General features: G+C 59.4%; 1 protein-coding gene and 1 long non-coding RNA gene across 3 annotated transcripts in view; one reads left to right on the forward strand and one right to left on the reverse strand.

Moving 5' to 3' along the window:
* Positions 1 to 347: 347 nt before the first annotated feature.
* On the reverse strand, positions 348 to 5,892 carry LOC133251358 (uncharacterized). Of its 2 annotated transcripts, XR_009737592.1 has the most exons (3): positions 5,804 to 5,892; positions 861 to 1,162; positions 348 to 763 (listed from the first exon to the last, which is right to left on the reverse strand). It is a non-coding gene; the product is annotated as an uncharacterized LOC133251358 (long non-coding RNA). The 2 variants fall into 2 exon arrangements; XR_009737591.1 differs by lacking the exon at positions 5,804 to 5,892 and having other exon boundaries at positions 861 to 3,000.
* COL18A1 (collagen type XVIII alpha 1 chain) overlaps positions 5,592 to 21,867 on the forward strand; it is a 94,355-nt gene continuing 78,079 nt past the window's right edge. Inside the window, exons 1-2 of the mRNA XM_061423602.1 lie at positions 5,592 to 5,721; positions 5,823 to 5,917. Coding sequence (XP_061279586.1) covers positions 5,711 to 5,721; positions 5,823 to 5,917 — 106 coding nt within the window. The 5' untranslated portion in view covers positions 5,592 to 5,710. The remainder of the gene's footprint in view (positions 5,722 to 5,822; positions 5,918 to 21,867) is intronic.

A 21,867-nucleotide genomic window follows, 5' to 3' on the forward strand; every position in this document is an offset into this window, starting at 1 on the left:
CCCTGAGCAGTCACCCCAGTCACCTGGGTGGGACAAGCAACACTGATTAACTTGTCTGAATAAGGCTGTGGCCCAGGGAACAGAAGGGACTGGGGGTGCTGTTGCTGCTGGAAGGCTGCCAGGTGGGCAGGAAATGAAGGGACGGAGGGTCACCCAGACCCCTTCCTTCTACTCACGGGAGTTGGTAATATGCACTTCCTTTGTATTGATGAGCCTCAGTGGGGATTAGGAATGTCCCAGGTCATTAGAGGATGCACTTGAGAATTCGGGGGCCCCTCCCCTTTCCCCCTGATTCAACCTGAGCTGAGGCATTTCCGTGCAGCAGGGAAAAGAGGAAATGGCACAGCCAAGGTTAATAGAAATGTGTATTTATGAAGCTTTGACAGTCACTTCTAACAGCAGGCTGGTCACCTCTTCACTCGCGTGTTTCCTAACATGGTGCCACGTGGTGTTCACAGGGTGGGACGTGGCTTTTCCACGTACACTTTTCTCGTTTAATTAGATTTTTCTTGGGACTGTAATAGTCCATTTCACGTACGTGTCATCATTACTTGCTGTTTCCAAATTCTGTCAACAAATCCCCCAAGAAGACCAGCTTCATCAGCTGCCCCACCTGGTGCCCAGCGCTCTGCTGGTTGGAGGCTGAGATCCAGGTGAGGCCGCCGGGAAGGGTTCGGACCTGCCTGCTGCAAAAGGCAGTGGCAATCCTGTCCTTCATCTGGCGGGTAGTTACTGAGGGTCCACCAGAGGCGGGTGTCTGGAGCTGCAGGTGAAAACACAGAAGTTGTGATGCCTGGGCCCCAGGCAGACACTGGCCGTGAGGGCAGCAGGCTCGGAAACTAATAAATATGCACGCTTACCCTGATGTGCCCAGTGGGGTGGAGAGAAGAAACGGGGCGGCAGAGGAGGTGGGGGGCAGAGTCCATCAGAGGCCAGGGCCCAGGGCCAGGGTCAGCCGGTCCACTCATCTTCAGCCGCAGTTACGTCTCAGACACGGTGGACGGGCTATTAGGGCCTGAGGACTGACATGTGACTGGTCTGGAGCTAGATACGATGTTGGATACACTTTGTGTTGGATACACTTTTCACAGCGGCTCTGTCTACCACTTTCCTTTCCCCAGTGAAAAGTTACTTCTGTCTTGGAGCCCGCCCAGTGGCGTCTCTGGACACAATGAGAAGGAGCAGCTCGAGCAGAGGTCAGATGTCCTCCCTTTCCTGTCCCTGGCCTTGCTCTGTCTGCTGGGCCCTCAGCCCCTTCCTGACACGTGCTCTCTCTCCCTGCACAAACCCACAGTCCCACCCAGGACGCGCCCATGGAACCAGCAGCTGCCCACTGCACAGGTCTGACGGTAGGCGGTCCCTCGTCATTGGAAAAGTCCTGTACCGATTGAAAACACAAACACCCAGCACTGGCCGTGGAGGGGTGGAGCCTCTGGTTCCATCAGTCAAGCATCCTGGTCTTGTGGGTCCCTGCTTGGTGGGTGTCCCAGAGACCCCAACCCTGTGTGTCACTGGGACGAGCTGGGTGTCATCTGTCATTTCTCCCTGCGGAAGAGCTGTGGCGCCCACTGCAGTGGAGAGAGATGGGAACAGCATAAGGAACAGGGAGAGAGGCCAGCGCCCAAGGACAGGCCAACTGATACTTCTCTCCAAATGCCACCCACCCCTCAAACATACCACATGTTCCAGAATTGCGCTGTGCTTGGGCTGGCCCTCTCCCCAGCTCCCTTCCCACCGAGGGCCCTTGCTCTTGGACACCCTTCCCCCACCCTTCCGGAGCTCCTGTGGAGCCCCCGGGGCCGACCCTCCCCCGCTGCCCAGACTGTGCTCCGAGGACCGCCCAGCACCAGGCACAGTGGAGGTCCTCCTTCTCTGGGAGGAGTTGACTTGGGTCTGTCGCTCCTGGAGGGCGGGGCTGCCTGCACGCAACAGCACCCGGTTCCCTGGGCGGGAGTCTTTGTGAAGGAGGGCAGCTGCTGCTGCTGCTAAGTCACTTCAGTCGTGTCCAACTCTGTGCGACCCCAGAGATGGCAGCCCACCAGGCTCCCCGTCCCTGGGATTCTCCAGGCAAGAACACTGGAGTGGGGTGCCAATTTCTTTTCCGAAGGAGGGCAGGGAGATACAGAACCGAGCGGCGCTTGCACGCACTGGGGGTCTTACTGTCTTCGCACATGTCTGTAGTTTGTATTTTCCTACAGTGATGGCACATTATTGATATTTGTGGATATAGTAAAGCTCTAATAAAAAAAAGATGCAAAAGCCACGGGAACTGTGGAGACACCTAGCAGTGAGTCTGTGATAAGACAGTCAGTGAAAAAAAATAAGCACAAGATGTGTAGTTTCACAGCTGTAAGTTCAGCAGTAATAGTGTTTCACAGTAGAAAGGCCACTTGTGTATTTTTGAAGCTGGCCCTCCCTCCAAAGCCCACAGAGGGGGGCTTGCCCCTGCTGGTGGGCTTCCGACCTGAGAGAGGAGAGACATGGCTAAACCCCAGTCGCCAGTGTGAGCAGGGATGCAGCGCTGCTGGCCTATTCCATGTTCTCCTTCCTGGAACCACGGTCAGGCCCAGTGGGCTGGGTTGGGAGGGCAGGGGAGGAGGAAGAGGTTGAAGACCCCTGCCCTTCAACTTCCTTACCCTGGGGCAGGGCTGCAGCCCATGGCCAGATGGACAGATGGCCGCAAGGCACAGGAAGGGACGCTGCCAGGACCCAGTACGTGCCTACCACAGACACGAACACACTGAAGTCCCACAGGACCTGGCGGGGCCCTCCGGGGTACAAAAGCCCTCCTGTGCTCCCCAGTCCTCGTTTGTAGAAAAAGCTCAGATTAGAGCAGTTACTAATTAGAGAAGCCAGGGAACCAGAAACAAAGGACAAGCAGCCAGCCCACAGCAGCAGTGATAGCTCCAACAATGGTCAGTGATAAAGTAGGGTCCTAGCTTCTCCTCGAGGGATGCGCACAACAATCTGACCCATATCTTTGTTCTGCAGAAACAAAGGCCCTGCCCAGGTGGAGGAGGGGGACCACATGCTGACCAAAAGCATGCAGACCCCAGACTGGCTGCGACAGAAGGTTGATGATACTGACTCCTGATTACCTCATCACCAAAGAATCAGAAGAAAGTTCATGAGCTGCAACCCTCAACCCAAACACTGCCTTCTCTGAAAGCCATCGGGTAGTTTGGGTCTTTTGAACATGAGCTGCCTGGTCTCCTTGCTTGGCACCTGCAATAATAATCACTGTAGGGGCTCCCCTGGTGGTTCATCGGTTAAGAATCCACCTGCCAATTCAGAGGACACTGGTTCGATCTCTGGTCCGGGAAGATGCCATATGCCGTGGAGCAACTAAGCCTGTGTACCATAACTACTGAGCCCGGGCTCCAGAGCCCGCAAGCTGCAACTACTGAGCCCATGTACTGCAACGAGGCCAACGCGCCCTAGAGCCCACGGCTCTCCACAACAGCAGAAGCCACCACGATGAGAAACCTGCACTCTGCAACAAAGAGCAGCCCCCACTGGCAGCAACTAGAGAAAGCCCACACATAGCAACGAAGACCCAGCACAGCCAAAACAAATAAATAAATCTTAATTAAAAAAAAAACAAAACACACCACTGTACTCTCCTTCATCACAACACAGCATCAGTAGGCTGGCTTTGCTGTGATCTGGCGAGCAGACCCAAGCTCTGTCCAGTAGCAACACTGATGGCCACACATGAACACAACAGCACACAGTCATAGGAACTGCTCACACATGGACTCATGCATCCACTGCACACATGCCTGCTGACAGACACACGTGCAATGGACCCCACCCAACCCCTCCATCCACACAGACAGCAAGTTTTGCATTTCTATTCAATGCTGTTCTCTTTCATTTTTAAAAAATGTAGTCATAATCCTCTAAGTTGCTTTCTCTCCTCGCCGCCATGGGCCATGAGCACCCTTTTCATGGGATCAGGAGAAGGACTCCAGGTTCGGAAGCAGGTGATGACGGAGGGGTGAGCAGGTGGACAGGTGCAGCCAGACAGGACAGACACGGCCTGGGGTGCCCAGCAGCACCCATCAGCCTTTGAAGACTGGAGGGGGGAGGGGGGATGATGCCATGGGACTGGAATCCCAGCAGGCCCTCTGCTAAGGCTGCAGAGCAGGAGGGGAGGGGGGGGGTAGAAGGAGGGAGGGAGGGACTGTGGGCCACTGCAGGAGGCTCCAGGAGCAGCCTGCTGGCCAAGACCTGGGGAGGTGGTGGTTGAGAGTGGGTAGATACACACAGGAGGGTATGGAGGGGGCCAGACCAGGGGCTTGGTTTCTAGGCTGATCTAGGCTGAGAGATGGTGAGGTTGGGGGTGCTGATGATGTAGGGAAAGCCCAGCAAGGCGTGGAGAGGCCCAGAGTCTGCACTGCAGACATGGCTCAGGGCTCCAGGCAGGAGGTGAACCAGGATCAGGAGGTGGCACGGAGAAGGAGGGGGGTGAATCCAGAGGGCTTAGCAGAGATACTAAGCCAAGGGCAATGGCCCTGGGACCCCTGATTTTGATGGCATCGGGAACCCTATTTTTTGCAAACCGTGAGGGGATCAGATTCAGGGAAATGTGAGTTTACTTTAAGAGGCCGATGTGAGGGGCTCTGGTTGCCTGGAGAGGCCTGTGGGTGGTCTGAGGACAGGACCCCTTTAGCAGCTGCCTGGTGGAGGGAGGGACTGAGGTCAGGCGGTCAGGTGGGGGTTGGGAGCACAGGCCTGAGGAAGAAGAAATGACCAGAGCTCCCAGAGTGGTGGAGGCTGGGGGAGAGGGGGGTGAAGGGGCTGGGGGAGCCTGGAAGGCTAGGGTGGGGTGCAACTGGACTTCCAGCAGGGGTAGGGGCCTCCCAGACCAGGTCTTGGGGGCTGGAACTCCAGCGCAGAGGCCTTTTGGGGTGCAGGGCCCATCCCCTGGGAGGGTTCCAGAAGGGGTGCGACGTGGGGAGTGGGCCTTGGGGATGCAACCGTGCTGGGCCCCGAGCCCGTGAAAGTGGCGAGGCCGGGTGGGTTGCCACGACGCGGTCACTGTGCCCGAAAGGGTGGGCAGGAGAAGCCCAGCTGCCCTTTCCTCCAACCGCCGCCCCCTGGCGAGTAACGTCTTTGTTCAAATCGCCTTCCTTTCCGCTGCCGCATCGGACTCAGGACCCGAGGACCAATCCCCTGATTACCGTCACCTTCCCAAACACCCGAGGTTTGGAGCCCGAGACCCCGGGTGCCCAGGGCAGGTGCCCGGCTGTCGTGGGCAGCGGTAGGGGCAGGTGTGGCTGAGGCGGGGGGAGAAACACTGCGGCTGCAGAGGAAGGGTGCTAGGACCCGGGGACAGGCCGATGAGCCAGGTCGGGGGTCCGAAGCCCTCTCCTTATCGGGTTTACTCCACGCCCCGGGCCCAGGGCCGCGTGCAGAGCTCGGCGCCCGGCCCTGCCCCTTGCCAGGGCCCGTCCCCACTTTCTTGCCTGCTCCACCCCTTGCCCACCCACCGCCCCGCCCCGCCCCTGCCCGGGTAGGTCTTCGCGTCCCAGGCCCGTCGTCCCGCCCCCTGACCAGCCCCGCCCCCGCCCGCCCCCCGCCCCCTCGCCCCCCCCGCCCCCCCGCCCGGCCTGGCCCCAGCGGCGGCCAGAGCTCCGCCGGCCGAGCGGGTGCACCGAGGCTGAGCTCGCAGCATCCCGCTGCACAGACATCCGGCTCGTGGAGCATGGCGCCGAGGTGCGGGCCGCTCAGCGCCCGAGACGGGCGGGGGCCGGGAGGTCGCACGGGCGGGGAACGGGGGCGCGCGCTGTGCCCTAACCTGTGGCTTGTGCCCGCAGGTGGCCTTGGCTGCAGCCGCGGCGGCGTCGCCTCCTGGACTTGCTCGCCCACCTGGTCCTGCTGCTCGGGGTCAGCGCAGCGTCCGCCGAGCCAGGTAAGACCAGTGCCGACACGAAAGTGCCTGCGCTGGGCACGCCCGCCTCCGGCCGCACTTTGTGCGGATCTTCGGCCGGTCCCAGGCGGCTACGGCCTCAGCCCAGCCCGTCTCGGCTTCGGTCCTGGGAGGCGGTCCCGGCTCTGCCCACGCGTGCAGTTGGCCCGCGGGCTGCGACTGGAGGGGGACGGTGTCGGGCCGGGGTCGTATGTCCGGAGTGTCCTCGACTGCGGGCTTCGGGCCACCTGGGCGCGCCCGGGACGATGGTGCGGACCGTCCGCGTCCTGAGATCCTCGTATCGTGACCAAACTTCGGCAACTCTGCGGGGAAGTTGGTGCGCTCAGCGGACAGCGCTGCAGCAGAGGGCCAGCGAGGGATCGGCCGAGGTCGCGGTGGCGGCGGTTACATGCGCGGTGGCTCGGAGACGCCCGGGCATCCGACGCCCGACCCCAGGCCTGTGTCGCCGTCACCGGCCTAGTCCCTCCCAGCGCCTGGGCGGCTGCAGCGGCTCGTACCTCTGGGACACGGCGTTGCCGCGCCGAGTCCGGCTGGTCTCGGGGGAGGACAGACAGCGCGGGGCGGAGCGCAGCCGTGTGGTTTCCAACCTGTCGAGGCAGAAGTGCTCAGGTTTCTCCAGGGCCAGCCTTTGTGCGTCGCCCGGGCCCCGGGCCCCAGGCCTCTGTCCCCGCGCCCTCCGCGGTGTCGGGTTGCGCGCGGTCCCTTTGATGCGGCCGAGCGCCGAGCAGCCGCCGGGAGAACAATGCGCGGAGGTCCGTTGTTCGGCGGCGCCCGCTCGCCGCTTCTCCCGCGTGGACCGCAGACGGTGCTCCGGAAGGCCGCTCCGGTCGCACGGAAACTCCCTTTGCTACGTTTGGGGGACCCCGTGTCCACCCAGACGGCCGCCCAGGTCCTCGTCCCAACAAGTCCCGCAAAGTCCCAGGAGGAGCTCGCAGTGGGGGGAGGTAGGGCTGCCGGACCCGAGGGGAGCCCCCACCCCCAAAGAGTCGGTATTTTTTCACAGGTAGACCGTTTGCCCTGACACCCGTCCTGGGCAGCCTGCTCCCCGCGGCCAGAGTGACTGTTGACTGTGGTCACCACAGCAGCCACACACCTGCTGCCACAGCTGGCCGGGGAGGGGGGATGAGCTGGGGGAGGCTCCTGGGAGACAGCCACAGTAATCTGCTTCATTGTTTCCAGTCAGCTTGGTCACCAGGTTAAACAGCAGCGCAAACCTTTTTAAAATGTAACCACCTCATATAGAGACGTTTTTAAAGAGATGGTGTGGAAAGCACCTGTTTGTAGAGGAGCAGGTAATTCCTCATGTATATGTGTTAACCTGCGGGGCGGAAGGGGTGCTTTTAGGGAGTGTTTGTCCTTGTGGGGATCTGGGGTCCTCGGATTTCTTGGGGTCCCTATGACCGCCTGGAACTACTGCGGTGGCTTCTGGGGCCACCCCCTCAGGCTTGTGCAGGAATGTGTAGCCACAAAGCCTCTTTTATAATCATGCATCCTCTTGGGAAAGGAAGGACACCGAAGCATCCACACCTCAGTTTATGAAGTTCAGTGACCAAGAGGAGGAAATCAAGGGTGGTGACTGAGCATTAGAGAAGGAAAAATAAAATGTTACATCCACAAGCTTTGGTGAGATGAGAACTGGGAGGGTGTTCAAGTTAACGCAGACTCTGGGGGTGGTGGGGAGAGCGTGACAGCTCTAGAAATGGTGTGTTTTATCTTCTGTCCCACCACGTGGCTGCTATGGGGCTTTGCATATAGTCCCAGGTCCTCTGGGAGGAAGGAAGCCCCTTCCGAGGTGCCTGATGGAATGCAGCTCTTTCTGTTCTCTGGGGCTTAAAGCAGGAAGCAGGCTCAGCGGGCTGTGCATTGCCCACCCCTCCCCCTTGTGGGGAAAACTCAGGTCCTGTCCATGCTGGGCCAAGTCCCTTTGGGATGGGGTAATACGTGCCCCATCTAGATGCTATTGGAGAAGAGCTAATGTATGTGAAATCCTGACTTAGCAAGGACTCAATTTGTCCTGGAAATGCTTCCGAATTCCTCTTGGGAGTCAAAAACTTCAGCCCTGTTGGCTGATTTGAACATTTTTTCTGACCTCAAATGATGCGTTTTCCCATGTCTTTCCCTGAGCTGCACTTGACCCCTCCCCCAAGTCTCTTGCTGTTTTGTCTGAGGCGTTGCTGCGTCACCCAGATGCTCTTGACTGGTGCTATGAGCTCCCGCACAACCAGAACCCACAGGGACACTCCAAGTGGCTTTACAGCCCAGAGGCTCAGAGCTGCCTGTGGTCCCATTCCTGGAGAAAGTACGGGGGTGGAACCTGTTACAGTGGCCCTCTGCCATGGGTCAGTCCTCTAGGGCTGAGGAAGAAGGACCTTGCCCAGTGGGCATTTGCAGGATGGCCGGGACTAGGCTAAGAGCCTTGACTTGCATCATCTTGTCTTTGGCCCCTCCCACACGTGATCTTGGGCTCAGGCTCTCAGCTCCCCCCACCCCACACCCCCAGACCCATGTGTCCCACCCTTTCTCACCACTAGGACCTCCCAGCGTCCATCAGTGGGTCCAGGTCTTAGCTGATAGCTGTGGTTCCCCTCCCCCACTTCCTGGGTGGTCCTGCAGGGTTTGGGCTTGAACAAGACACGGCCAAATCCCGCGTGTTCCCGCATCTGCAGTGTCTTCATTCCGGGTCCACAGGACCTGAGTAAGGGACCTAAGCTGAAGAAGGAGCTCTCATCCAAGGCAGACTTGTTTCGAGGGGCCGTGTCACTGGGGAGTCTTCAAGGTTCAGGTGCAGGACCTCTAAGATAGTCTTGAATTTCAGCAAAACTTGTTTTTCAAGCACTTCTGCTTTCCTTTAAAAGAAGGAGGAGGGGGAAAGTCCTTGCACAGAAACCTAGAAGGAGAGAAACTGACTCCATCCGGAGCTTTGAGGGGCTGGGTGAGCCTGCCCCACCCGCCTACTTCACCCTGAAAATACAGGTGCACACATGCTCAACAAATGTGCACACACATGTGCACACACACACACACGTAAATGTACACATGCATGTGCAAATATACACACATGCACCCATGTGTGCATACACGCACAAGTGCACACACGCACTCACAGTTCATGCACAAATATACATGTGTGTGCACATGTGCACACACACGTATGTACACACATAAATGTGTACACACATGCACACACTCACTTTCTTCCCACCAGAGTGCCTGGCTCTCTCTTCATCTGGGTTGTTGGAGATGTCCTGGGACTCCATGGGGGACAGAATGGGGCAAGAGCAGTCTTCTGACATGATGGCTAGCAAACCCTCTTGTGATCTGAGCACTACTAGGAAGGACTATCAGCAGAGGGGGTGGCCCCCAGGGCCCGGGGCTGACTGCCTGCCAGCACTCAGAGGTCAGATGCAGTGGACGAGGGGCAAGCTGGTCTTGCCACAGCTGTGGCTTATAAGCACTCCCTGCTCCATGTCTGTCCTCAGCAGCCACCCATCACCCCATGGCACATGCTCATTTGCAGCCCTGGTTGAGGGAGGTGTGGCCACCCTGGTGCCTTTCAGGGTGGACCACAGATGGCACATTCTAATCAGCTCTGCTCAGAAACTTGGAAGATCTGGGTTAGCTGTCATCTGAGAGAGAACCCCAAAATGGCCCCTCTTTGCAGAACACAGCTGGCCAAGCACCTGCTGTCTGAGGTCTGGGTAGAAGGTGACACTGCAGGATGTAACACAAAACTGCCCGGAACTGGATGCTATTGGTGGGAACAGGGGAGAAATTACTGGGAAAATTAAAATATATGTTTAGCATGCTCATAAGATGATTGAATTGGATGCATTTTGATGGCAATGCCCCCAGAAGGACAATGAGAACTTTGCGGTGGGGAGGGAGGGTGGGTTGCTACAGTGTGCCCGGGATTTCCCACAGCTCTACCCACCTGCCAGGTCATGTGGCTTCTCTGGACATGCCTGCCTCCCAAATCTGATGGCCAAGGGTCTGGGAGAAGCCCTCCACCAGGTACAGCTCCTTCCTGAGGACGACTGGGCCTCTGAGCCCCACCCTACCCTCCTGCAGGGGGAGGGGTGGTGGGCTTGGTCTCGCTTTCCTGCCTTAACTTGGGGCAGGTGCCCTGAGCAGCAGGTGGTCACGCTGTGAAGCTTCTCTCTGCACCGGTGTCTGACATGCCTCGTGTTTGCTGCTGCTTGTGGTATCTCCTAGTGATCTTCCCCGGTGGCTCAGCAGTCAAGAATCTGCCTGTAATGCAGGAGACCTGGGTTTGATCCCTGGGTCAGGAAGATCCCCTAGAGGAGGGCATGGCAACCCATTCCAGTATTCTTGCATGGAGAATCCCATGGACAGAGGAAGCCTGGTGGGCTACAGTCCACGGGGTTGCAAAGAGTCAGACGTGACTGAAGTGACTGAGCACGTGGTGTCTTCACCCTTGTCTGGGACCTTGCAGTGCTCACTGTATCGTTCAGGGATTCTCCAGGAGACACAGTGCCCTGCTGCTCCCCAGTACAGCCTGGTTCCAGCAGGGTGTGGACGGGTGATGTGCGCTGGCCCCCGGGGTCATGTTTTCCATTGGCAGTTCTGGGCTGCACTGAACGCCTGTCAGCGATCTAAAGGAGCTTTAGATCACAGGTGCGCTGAGTCAGATGAAATTTGGAGGCTGTGGGGCAGTGTCTGTTCTGCCAGCCTGCCTGCAGGGGCCCGTCCGCGGCCCCAGCTCCTCCAGCAGAGGAGGCAAGCCTCAGCACGGCCTCCTGGTTGTCTTCAGCGAGCGCCCAGGAAGGAGGGCTTGTTTGCAGGCCGGCACATCTGTCTGGAATTCCACGCTTGTAGCTGGGGACGCTCCTGGGCTGAGCCACCGTGACGACGCTGGTGGGATAGGACAGGGGGACCCAGCACTGAGCTGGCGTCACAAGTGGGGCTCTCAGGCACCCCTGGTTTCTGGATGACCAGGAGGCTCTGCTATGGGTCTAGCTGGCCCAGGCACTGGCCATGGTCAGGGTTGAACTTCACAGGGTGTTTTCTTACAGAGGCCATGAGACCAGAACTGAGGGCTTGAGGATGGTTCTGCAGGGTGACAGGATGGGCCTGTGTGACCGGAGCTAGCATCTAGGTGATGGGTCACTGTTGGGGGCCTGGTTGGACACTGCAGAGACCTGCACGTGCTCCTGATGGATGGGTTTCAGTGGTTTTCATGGAGCCCAGACTGAACCTGTAGATATCACACCTTATAAATTTATTTTACTCATCCAGTCATTTGTTTAATTTTGGTGTCAAGTTTTCATTTTACCCTTTGTGCTGTTCCTTGAGCAGATTCAGATCAGGCAGTCAGGCCTGCTTGTTTTGAGTCTGAGCTCAAAACTCAGAGCCGGTACCAGGCTCAGGCAGCTGGGTCTGTTGTTTGCGCAGAGCCTGCCAGCGCGGGCGGTTCTCGGTGAGCTGAGAGGCGCCTTCTGCTTTGAGACTTGAGCTGGCGAGAAAGCAGTGCCTGGAGGCTCCATCCCAGCAGGGGTGTACCGTGCTCAGGCTCCCACCTAGCAGAGGGGATGGGAAGGGCCTGGGGGAGGGGCGCCCACCAGCTGCCGGGGGTTGTGGTGGGGGGCACATCTGCTGGGACCTGGATCCAGGGGCCCCATGGCTTCCAGGATGAAGGGACACCATTCTTTCTCGTTCCCATTTAGGCAACCAGGGGACTTCATCTTGGTGCGACTAGGGCGATTTATGTGACTTCTGCTGCTGTGACAGTGCCAGGTGGGAAATCCCACCCCGCCACCCGTGCTGTGAGGAGGGCAGGGTTGTAGGAGGGGACGTTCCAGGACCCCCGGCAGCTGGCCCAGGGCCTGATGCAGGGGGTGCTCAGCCTCTGAAGGGGCCCTGCCTCCCTGAGCACCCTGTGTCCCGTACCAGCCCGCCAGTCTCACGGAGTCAGGGTTTCTCCCAAGCGAGGGCTCACGAGTCTCGAGGGACAGCATCAGGATTCGCACTAGAGAACTTCGGAAGGCCTTCCTTTCGCCCCGGTCAGTCTGGGGCTGGCAGGTGGTGAGTGGTGACCCTAGCCACCTGGCCTGGGGCCATCGACTTCTTCTTTCCTGACTCACCTTTGAGCACCTCTGTGTGCGCCCTGCCTCGCCCGATAGGTGGTAGACAGCAGCATCCCTGGTGACACAGAGCTGGCTGAGCACATCCACTGTGGGGTCTGAGCTCCTGGTCTGGGGGGGCCCCTTGTCAGTGCTGGGCCAAGTGCGGGGGTGGGGGTGCTGTGGCTGGAACCTGGGGTGGGGGGTGGGTATCCCCCCAGATGGACAGGAGGTACCTTCAACTTTTCAGCCCAAGCCGCCAGGGCTGGCGTTGTCGTTTTGAAAATCTTGCTTCTGTGATAAGTGGAGAAATGCGGTTTCTCTGCAGTGAGGGTGCATGTGCTGGTGTTATTCAGCCTCCACACATCTCCTTGCTCTGACATCTGTTCTCTGTCCCTGCATCGTCTTCCTCATCGTCATGTCCGCCTATGGTGTCACCTTGCAGGGGGCATATTTGGCATAGTTTCTAGTTTGTGGGCAGGATTGGAATTCCTTAAAGCATGGAGTTGGTGTTTTTTTGTTTTGTTTTTTATGGCCTTTTCCTGTAGAGGTGGGGCACTGCTCAGGGACCACACCGGGACCCATCCACGTCTCAGGGGAGGTAGGGGGTTGGGAGAATTCTGAGAGGCAAGCTGGGCTGGGCCGGCAGAGCCCCGGGGGCCACGTGCCACATGGGGCTCTTATCTTCTTTACTCTGCCTCGCGGGGCGTGCACTGGAGCTGGTCCTTGCAGAAAACAAGTGCGGGGTCACTAAATCCTCATGTAGTATGGCTGGCAGGCAGCCCGGCCGGCAACTTTGTGTTGTGGCTGGGATACCATCTGCTGTGTGGGCTGAGCGCCCAGGCTCGAGGTTTTAATTCTGGCTCTGCCTCCTGGTGCTGTGTGACCTTTAGCAGATTCCTCACCATCTCTGTGCCTCTGGTCTGTAAATTGGGAAGGACAGTGGGCTCTGCGGGCCTGAGTAGGGCATTTCTGCAGGGAGCTCCTTGGGATGCATCCTGACAGCCCTTACTGGGCTCCTGGGACACCATGTCAAGGATGGTCCCAGCCAGCCGCCAGGGTGGGGCCCAGAGGAGGGCCTGGTGAGAGCAGGAAATGGGTCCACGTGACCGGAACATGGTTTCTGTGCGTCTTCCCTGTCCGTGGGCTGTGCCTGCTGAAGCGATCATGAGTGTCAGACAAAGCAGCCCACTCACCCCGAGGCCAGAAGTCTTCCCAGTGCTCGGGCCCCTGGGCCAGCGCAGTCTCGCCCACCCACACGTCCCATGGGAGCAATCCAGGGAGCGCAGACTTGCCTCTGCCCGTTGGATCCTGTTACAAGGCTGCTGTATTTTGAAAACTCTCCCACTGAGATTCCACGGGGCCTCTTGTTCTCCACCAGCCAGGCCGCTTCCTGGGTTCCTGGGTCGAGGCCCCGTCAGTGCCGGGAACCTGGTTCAGCCTGTTGGGATGTTATCCGGGCGGCGTCTGCTCAGATAGCAGGCAGCACAGCATCCTTTCTGCCCTTAGTCACTGCGGCCTTCCAGCCAGGACGAAGGGAAGCCACCCTTGATCCCGTCCATGCTCACATTCAGGGTCTCCCCACCTGACCCCGTGCCTCAAGACCCCTCCAGCTGCTGCCCCACCCAGCCACTGCCCAGTGACCAAGCACCGACCCTCCTTCCCCTCATGGGGGGCCTGAGGGCTTTAGAAGGCAGGCCCCCAGGAGAGGGCTGCCAGACCTCCGCTCCCAGGGGCCCATCACTGTGGCTGGGGGAAGCCTTCTCTACCGTAAATCATTATTGCAACGAGACATCCTCTGTCCCTCCACTGACCACCACTGGCTGCTCCTCAGCCTCTTGGCCACCGGCCAGGGCGGGGGTGCAGATGGTCCCTTCTGAGCCCAGATGCCCCTCCTGGCCCCGCCTTCCTGCCCCGTTTCAGGTTCTGGCTGACTCTTTGTTCACTTCTCTGGGTCCTGGGGTTGCAGGGTTGCCCTGCCCCCACCCCGATGGGCAGTGTTGGCAGCGACCTCTGCTTATTTTGCGTCCTCACATCTCAGCCTTATCCCCATGGCACCAGGGAACTGTCTTGTTCCAGGCCACAGGGCAGCCAGGGGCTTCCTGTTTCTGGCTAAACTGAGCCTCCATCCCTGGGAAACTCGGGTCCAGCCGGCAGTGACTCAGAATCTGCAATGCTCTGCCGATCCTTCATAACCTCATATTGTGAGAATGATTGAGAAGGGACACCACCCATTCCTACACAGCCTTTACTGCCATTGTGGGAAAATCCGACCTCTTAACACACCTGGGCTGTCCTGCTGACTCCGACCTGGCTTGTGTGGACAGATGGCCCTTCTGGGTGCAGAAGCTGGCCTGCGGGAGAGCCAGCTGCCAGTCACTCTGCTCCCTGGGTGATATCACACCCCCTCACCCCCACCCCCAGACAGGGAGCTCACTGTCCAAACACCTAACTTGTCCACATTTAGGAACCTAGACAAGCACTCCCCTCATTTAAACTTTTACTTCCCGCGGCACATGGTCCGCCGAACCTCAGCCCCAAGACATCCGTGTCAGCATCCACAGGACTGTGATTACTGCCTTATGTGGTGAGAACAACTTTGGATGGCATTAAGGCTCCTGAGCTGCAGAGATTTCTCTGGATTATCCGGGTGGTCCTGTGTGTAATCCTAGGTCCTGAGAAGGGATGGGGGAGGCCAAGGGCCAGGTCAGAACAGGGAGACGTGGTGATGGAGGCAGAGGTTGAGGGAGAGATGGGAGGGTGCCGGAAGGGGCTGTGAGCCGAAGTGCATAAACTCTTACAGATGCCGGACCAAGGGGCCCCCGGGAAGGAGCACGGTCATGCCGACCTGGGTCTTAGACCTCCGGCCTCTAGAACTGAAGGAGCATAGCTCGTGTGGTTTTAAGCCCCTGATGTGTGGTCATTTGCTCCAGCAGCCCCATGACTATGTCCAGTGCGTGGTTGGGTCACCGAAAGGGGTAGAGTTGTGGTGATGGCAACCCTATCGTTTGTAAAGTGATGCTTCCTGTCGGTGTGGAAACTTGAATACATTCGCAGGCCTTGGGATGCCCCCCATGCCCTGTGGGGGCCCTGGAGTCTCCTTGCTGACCCCAAGTCCCAAGAGTCCACTCTCTGGCCTGTGTGTCCTGCACCCTGGGCTGTGGCTCTCTGTGGAGAGGTTAGACGGGCCCGTCCTAGGACCTCTCAGGGTTCGAGCCCCAGCCTGACCTCGCGTGTCCCCTGTGGCACCAGGGGCTCCGACATGCTGGGCTGGGCTCTGACTGGTGATGGAAGCCTGAACATGGGGGGAGGTGGTGGACAGGGGGCAGATGAGCGTGGCCAGGGAGGATGGCGGAACGCTCGAGAATGCCTGGATGGGCCTGTGAGCAAAGGGACTGTGTGTGGGGTGCTCTTGGGACTCTTGGCTGCCGGGCCCTCGCAGGGCGGGGCCGGGTGTTATCCTCCACGAGGTCAGACAGCGACCCGCTTTGTTCTATTTTTGGAGAATGAGGCAAATGGCACAAAAGCACATTCCCAAAAAGTGCCAGTTCTGCCCAGCACCCTGGCATGTTGAAGATTTTTATAAAGAAAAGCTGACCGGCTGTTGAGCAAGTGGACAGTACTCGGAGCTCGTTGAGTGGACCAGTCTTGTCTGTTTCCAGCCATCTCGGGTGCTGAGTGGACCTTCAGCTATCCAAGATGGGCCTTCAGTTATCCGGGTGCTGGGTGGACCTTCAGTTATCTGGATGCTGAGAGACTCAAGGGCCAGTGGGAGCTGGGGGCCAGACTTGCTTCACTTATGAAAATGGCCACACTGGCCAGTCTGCGAGGTGGGCTCCTGCCGTGTAAATGCTATCTTTGTTGCCCACATACAGGGTGTTGTACCCTCTCGTCTGGCACAGGGACCTCTCTGAGAGCTCACATACTCAGCAGAGCAGAGATGTCAGGCAGGGTGTGTGGCTGAGAGGTCGCTTGACTCCGGCAAGCCTGGCTTTATGTCCTCTGGGCAGCACGCAATGGTGGCAGGTAGCCAAGAGGGGCTGGGCGCTGGGCCTGGGGCATGGTTTGCTCCCCTTCTTGTCCCCTGACTTCCAGAAGTGGACCAACCCCCACCAGGCCCTCTGCCAGCCACCTCGGGAGCAGTCAGGGCTGGCCCAGCCCGAAGGTCACTTCCTGGCAGGGACCTCAGAGGGCTCTGCGGGGAAGCTGTGCAGTGGCCCCCAACTCCCCGCCTCCTCCGGGTCATGGGATGAAGGAGGGCAGGCACACTCCTCTGCCCAGATTCCAGAATCCAGGGCCTTGGGCGGCAACATCTTCCACAGCAGCCTGATCACCCTGGTCTGTTCAGTCCCCGCTGAAGACCCCGCTCAGTGCAGGCTGAACTGGATTTTGGATCCTAACTAGTTACTAGACACTGGGTAGTTGTTGTCCAGTCACTCACTCGCATCCCACTCTCTATTACCCCACGGACTGCAGCAGGCCAGCTTTCCCTGTCCTTCACCATCTCTGGAGTTTGCTCAAACTCATGTCCATTCAGTTGGTGGCCCCAGAAAGAATGAAGCAGCTGAACCAGACACTGGGTGGTTGGGCTCTAAAGCCACAGCCCCACCTGCCCTCACCCCACCCTGCTTTCCCGCCGTTTCCCCAGTTACCCGCCAGCATCCCTTGGGAACATTCCGGGATGATGAGTGCTTCCGGGGCGTTGTCTCACTCTGAGTGTAGGTGTTTGGAAGAGTCTGATTTGCTCTTTGCCCTTTTCTTCACTAGAACAGCCCTTGTGCCGTCACGTGCTTTTTCTAAAGGTCTGAGTGATGAGGAGTGTCTCCCATCTTTCTGGCTCAGGACATGCGTGTTGGAGCCACGTCCTAAAGGCAGCACCAGACCTGAGCTTCTGGGAGCCCCAGGCATGGAGATGTGGGTGGGGTCTGTAGAGACCCCCTTGTGCCATGGTGTCCTGAGTGGACATCATGGTATCAGCAGTGATGGTTACTCTCTGTGACTGCCCGAGCCTTGGGGCTGCCCCCCTTTCCCGTGCCTGTTAACTGGCCCCTGGATGGCCCACCACGCCTGTCCATGTGCCGGGTCCTGGGGTCCCTGCGACCTCTTTCCTGGGTGTCCTCGCTGCCCTGCGGCTCACAGCTCTGGGTCCTGGTCCGACCACCCCTGTGCCGAGGGGTCTGGGCCATGCATCCTGCCCTCCTGCCGTCCACCTGCTCCTTCTCAGTGGTCAGCGGGCCAACTCTGCCCTTTTGTGAGCTCTGGCTCCCCGGACCTGGGTGTGCATGTTGGGAAGACCACGTACTGGCTGTGGGGTAAACGGTTCCAAACCTAAGTTGTGATTGCCTCCGCCAAGGTGAAGACGTGCCATCTCCACCCTAGTCTGCATACCCCCAAGGCTAGGCTGAGGGGTCGCCTTATGGCTGTGTCATTCCTGGGCCTGGTGGCTGACCCTGAATTGTGGGGACACCCACGATGGTCATGGGGCTCTGCTTGGCTGCAGACCACATCGGCTTCATCTGTGGCAAGCACGGGAGTTTCTCCCTCCCGATTTATGTCCTCTCTGCCTCCGAGCTCGCTCATTGCTAACTGAGGACATGAGGGGCCCCTCGGATGAAAGCCCCTTTGTGCATGGCCTGTGGCTGGCTCCGCCCTGGGCTGGCGCTCGCTGCCTGGGCAGGTACGATGGCCCTCTTGCCACAGGAATGTCCCCACGGGGCACTGCAAGCAGCGTCCTCCTTTATCCGAGCTATCAGCTCGTGACGCTGTGATGTGGATCCCCATTTCTAGAGGAAGAGGGGAAAGATCACACACGGTCTAGACGCTAATGCAGCACCATGCGTTTCTTCCTCACCTGTATCCTGGCAACAGGATTATTATGGCCAACTGGGGTGGCATTCCTGTGGCCCGGCAAGATGGTTCCCAGTCCTCTCGCTCTCCGGAACCTTCAGGGCCAGTGGTGCGTGTGGGCAGGGAAAGCTGTGGAGCCAGCTGTCTTCAGGCTGCCAGGAGCCAGGGGTGCAGGACTCCAGCGAGAAGCTCCAAGGCTCTGGACCCAGGGGCTCTGTGGGCAGCGTGCGCAGCCAGTGTGGTTCCTAATCCCAGACCGGGTTCCGTGTCCCGCTACACATCCCTGCGTTTCACCCGGTGGGGCAGGGCTGCCGATGGCCCGCCTGTGCTCCTCAGCGTCCCCCCAACCCCATGCCAACACTGGAAAGCCAGCCCCTCTCTGTGGCTCCCAGTGGGTTCTCCAGTGCGTCTACACTGGTGCTGACTCTGTATCCGGCTTAGCTGCTTGCCTGTGCAGGTCCCGCTCAGCACACTCTAGGCTCCTGAGGGCAGACGGGCAGGCAGAGGGCTCTGGGTGAGAGTGGACTTTGTCCTCGGAAGTGTTTGCAGTTTTATATTTTCTTCTTGCTGAAATTGGCAACCTCGTGCTCAGCACTTACTGCCCCTTGTGAAGAGACCGGTGGCCCATGTTCAGAGACCACCCAGGCCTCTGATCCCAGAAATGACAGTGAGTGGGCTGAGCAGGAGTGGTCCAACCGCAGGGTCAGCAGCAGTCGGAGGGGAGGAGGGAGGTGCACCCAGTGAGTGGAGTCCAGTGTGTGTAGAGCAGTGAGGCTGTGCTGAGTAAGGAAGAGTCCAGACTCCCTCTCTGCACAGCAGAGTTCCATGCTGGCAGCCAGGCTCTCCTCCTGACTGTCTTTTTGGGGCCCCAGGCAGGTGACACCCACTCCTGCTCCATCACGTGGCCCCTGATGCAGCCCAGGGGGCGGGGGAGACAGTGGAGTACAGGTTCCTGAGCACACGCCGCCTAGCTCGCCCTCCTTCCTGACCCACCAGACACTCCATTCCTGATGGTGAGATGCTGGATTCTCCACCACCTGACTTGCTTCGATTTCATTTGATTAGGAACTGTCCTGTCTGTCTGGTGGGTCCTGCAGGTGCCACCCATGGGGTCAAAAAGGGCTGGGTTCACTGGGTGGGGGGGATTGGCAGGTGGCGTCTTTGCTCCGAGCTGAACGAGGTTCATGTGTTAAATTCAGCCACGTGCATGTGGTGCCTTTCTGACATGGAGCCCCCGCAACTGGGCAGTGACTGGTGGGCGCTGGGATTAGGAGAGGGCACTGCTAACATCTGGGCACTGCACGCTGGGGACCTGCTTGTACTGGAGGAATGGAGCTCCGTGCAAGGGACCTCGGCCCCCGAGGACCCCAGGTCTGGGGTGACCAGCCTTTGGGATTCCTGAGCGGCTATGACTCTCATACCCACAGGGGTGGGCACCATGGAGCCTGGCGCACATTCGACTTGTTCCACAGCTCCTTTCCTCCCACCCCCGTGCGCACGCACACACACACACGCACAAGCACAGATATGCTCACACCCCCACTATCACAGGCTCACCCTGAGGTTTATCCGAGTAGCGCCTACACCCTGGGGTCAGCTCCTCACACACCATCCTTGCTACCCACAGGCACCTCTCCACCCTGGCACTCAGCTTTCTCTGAGCTCTGCAGCTGCCATCGTGGCCCTCGTCCTAGGAAGACAGGTGACCCCTCATCACCTTCCCTGGGACTTCTTTTGCCTGTCCTGGGAGGAGCCATTTGGGGCTGGAGTCTGGGACCTGGGGAGCCAGGCAGGGGTTCCTGGGCTGCTTTGGCTGGCCCGCTCTCCCTAACCCAGCACCCACCTGGAGGAGAGAAGCTATAGGCCTGCTCTGGGTCCCACCCCCGCCTCCACATCAGCCTCCCTGTTGCCTGGGAAGGAGAGGGTGGATAGTGGCTCAAGGGGCACTGGGATGCCCCCGGGGACCCCCTCCTGTTTGACACCCACCTTGAGCTTCCACCTGCTTCTCCTTCTGCCCTTTCCCTGTCTGGCGGACTTGTCTACCCCTGGATCCGGCCCCCACACCTCCACTCCGGCCACTGACCGTCGCTCTGCTTGGTGCCCTGGGCTGCCGTCCTCCCCCAGGGCACCTGAGGGTAATATGCCTGGCACACAGCTGGGGCTCATAGAAGCTCCCCAAATGCTCGGACGGACTTCTGAGGCTTTCATGAGAACCAGAGCTCATGACTTTGGCCAGAAGTGCGTGGCCGGCCACGCCTCAGGTCTCGGTGGTTCAGTTCATAGGGCTGGGGGTGGGGTGGCTTTGTTGGGCAGTTATTGGAGACCCAGAGGGGCTCCTGAACCCCCAGGCATGAGGGGTCTCACCCACGCCTGTGCGGTCATCAGCAGACTGAGGCCAAGTGGTGCCAGGAGGACTCAGATGGTGTCGTGGGCATGAGGCTCACGGGCTCCCCCTGCCTAAAAGCAGGGGCACCGTCCCCGGGGAAGGTGAGGATCGGGAGCAGACCCCTCCAGGCTAGAGGGCAGTTTCTAGGTGGTTTGAGAGGTTTTAGGGGCCAATCATCACTGCTGCCTCTTCCTCATCCTCAGGGCAAACAAAGCTGGGAAATGGGGTCTGTTGGCCTCGGGGTCTAAAGGGGAGCTCTTGCTGGCGGAGGGGGCACCTTGGCGAGCCGTCGTCTGTCCTGTGCGCGTCTAGGTGGGCGGTCAAGTCTGCAGACCGCCCTGGGCCACCGGCCTTGCTGCATGACAGTTGGCCGCCTTCTGTGGGTCCTGGTCTCATAGGGTCAGCCCAGGGCAGCCCTCACTGCTGTGTGGATGCCTCGTCCCGGCCCTGCAGTGGGGCCAAGGCAGAGCCAAGCTCCTCAGGATGAACGTGCAGGGCCCCGAACTGCTCCTCATCTCCGGAAGTATGACTTTGTTACCACCCCAGGTGTATTGTCGCAGCCCTGGGAGGTGCCTTCCCCTGTGGCCTGTGGTCTCCACGTGGGGCCAGAAACCTCGGCCATCTGGGGACCAGGCTCTGCGACTCTGTCCCCCTGGGCAGTGACTGGACATACCCAGCTCCCTCAGCCCAGATGTTCCTGCCCCATGTCTGGTTTGGGAATCTAAGGTGGATAGTAGGCGAGAGGTGTCCAGCTTGGGACGGTGGACAGAGGAGCTTCCTCCAGGGTGTATGTGACAGGGAGCCAATGGCCAGCTGGCCATTCAGCCGCCATGTGGCCGCAACGGTCTAACAGACTGGGCTGGGTCTGGGGGAACTGGGCCGCCCATGAGGGGCCAGTGCTGGGTGACGTGGGGTTGGGAGAGCGTCCGGCTCAAGGTCCTGGGCTGGCCGCCTCTCTGCCTGGCACCTGATACGATGCCTGTGGTCACACAGTAGCACGTGTGGGGTGGGGAGTGCCCAGCCCCACAGCAGCTGAGGAGCAGGGCCATGTTACTGGGTGCCTTCTGTATAGCGGGTCTGGGCTGTGGCCTGGGGGGAACGCACACAGAGCGCACATTCGACTTTGGGAATGGACACATGATCCCTCTCACCGGGAAGCCCTGGAGTGGGTGGGGAGCTGGGAGGGCTGCAGGTAGATACATCTGGTACCCAGCTCTGTGTGGACAGCTGCGGAGCCAGGCGAAGGTTCAGGGGATGCCACAGTGTGGGGACTGCCTGGGACCAGCGCTGCGCTGGCCTGGAGCGTCCTGCAGAGAGGGCCACTTGGAGGGAGGGGCCGTAGCTTTTGTGTCTCGAGCTGCTCTGGCCGAGAGGACTTGGGAGGAAGAGGTGGGCCCGTCTCTGACGTCAGCCCTCGGGACCCCGTCCGAGGTGTGGAGCGAGCCCTCAGTTCAGAGCACAGGTGGATCGTGGCCTCATTGCTGTGCAGTTTTGAAGGACAGGGCATGTCCTTTGCCCATAGCTTCCACTGTGGGACCCACCGCTCAGGGACTCCCAGTTTCCTACAGGTCTGACGGGGCCCGAGGCTGTCCACCCCTTCCTGCCTGGTGACCTAGTTC

The sequence above is a fragment of the Bos javanicus genome, chromosome 1 (assembly GCF_032452875.1).
Source record: "Bos javanicus breed banteng chromosome 1, ARS-OSU_banteng_1.0, whole genome shotgun sequence".
Taxonomy (NCBI): domain Eukaryota; kingdom Metazoa; phylum Chordata; class Mammalia; order Artiodactyla; family Bovidae; genus Bos; species Bos javanicus.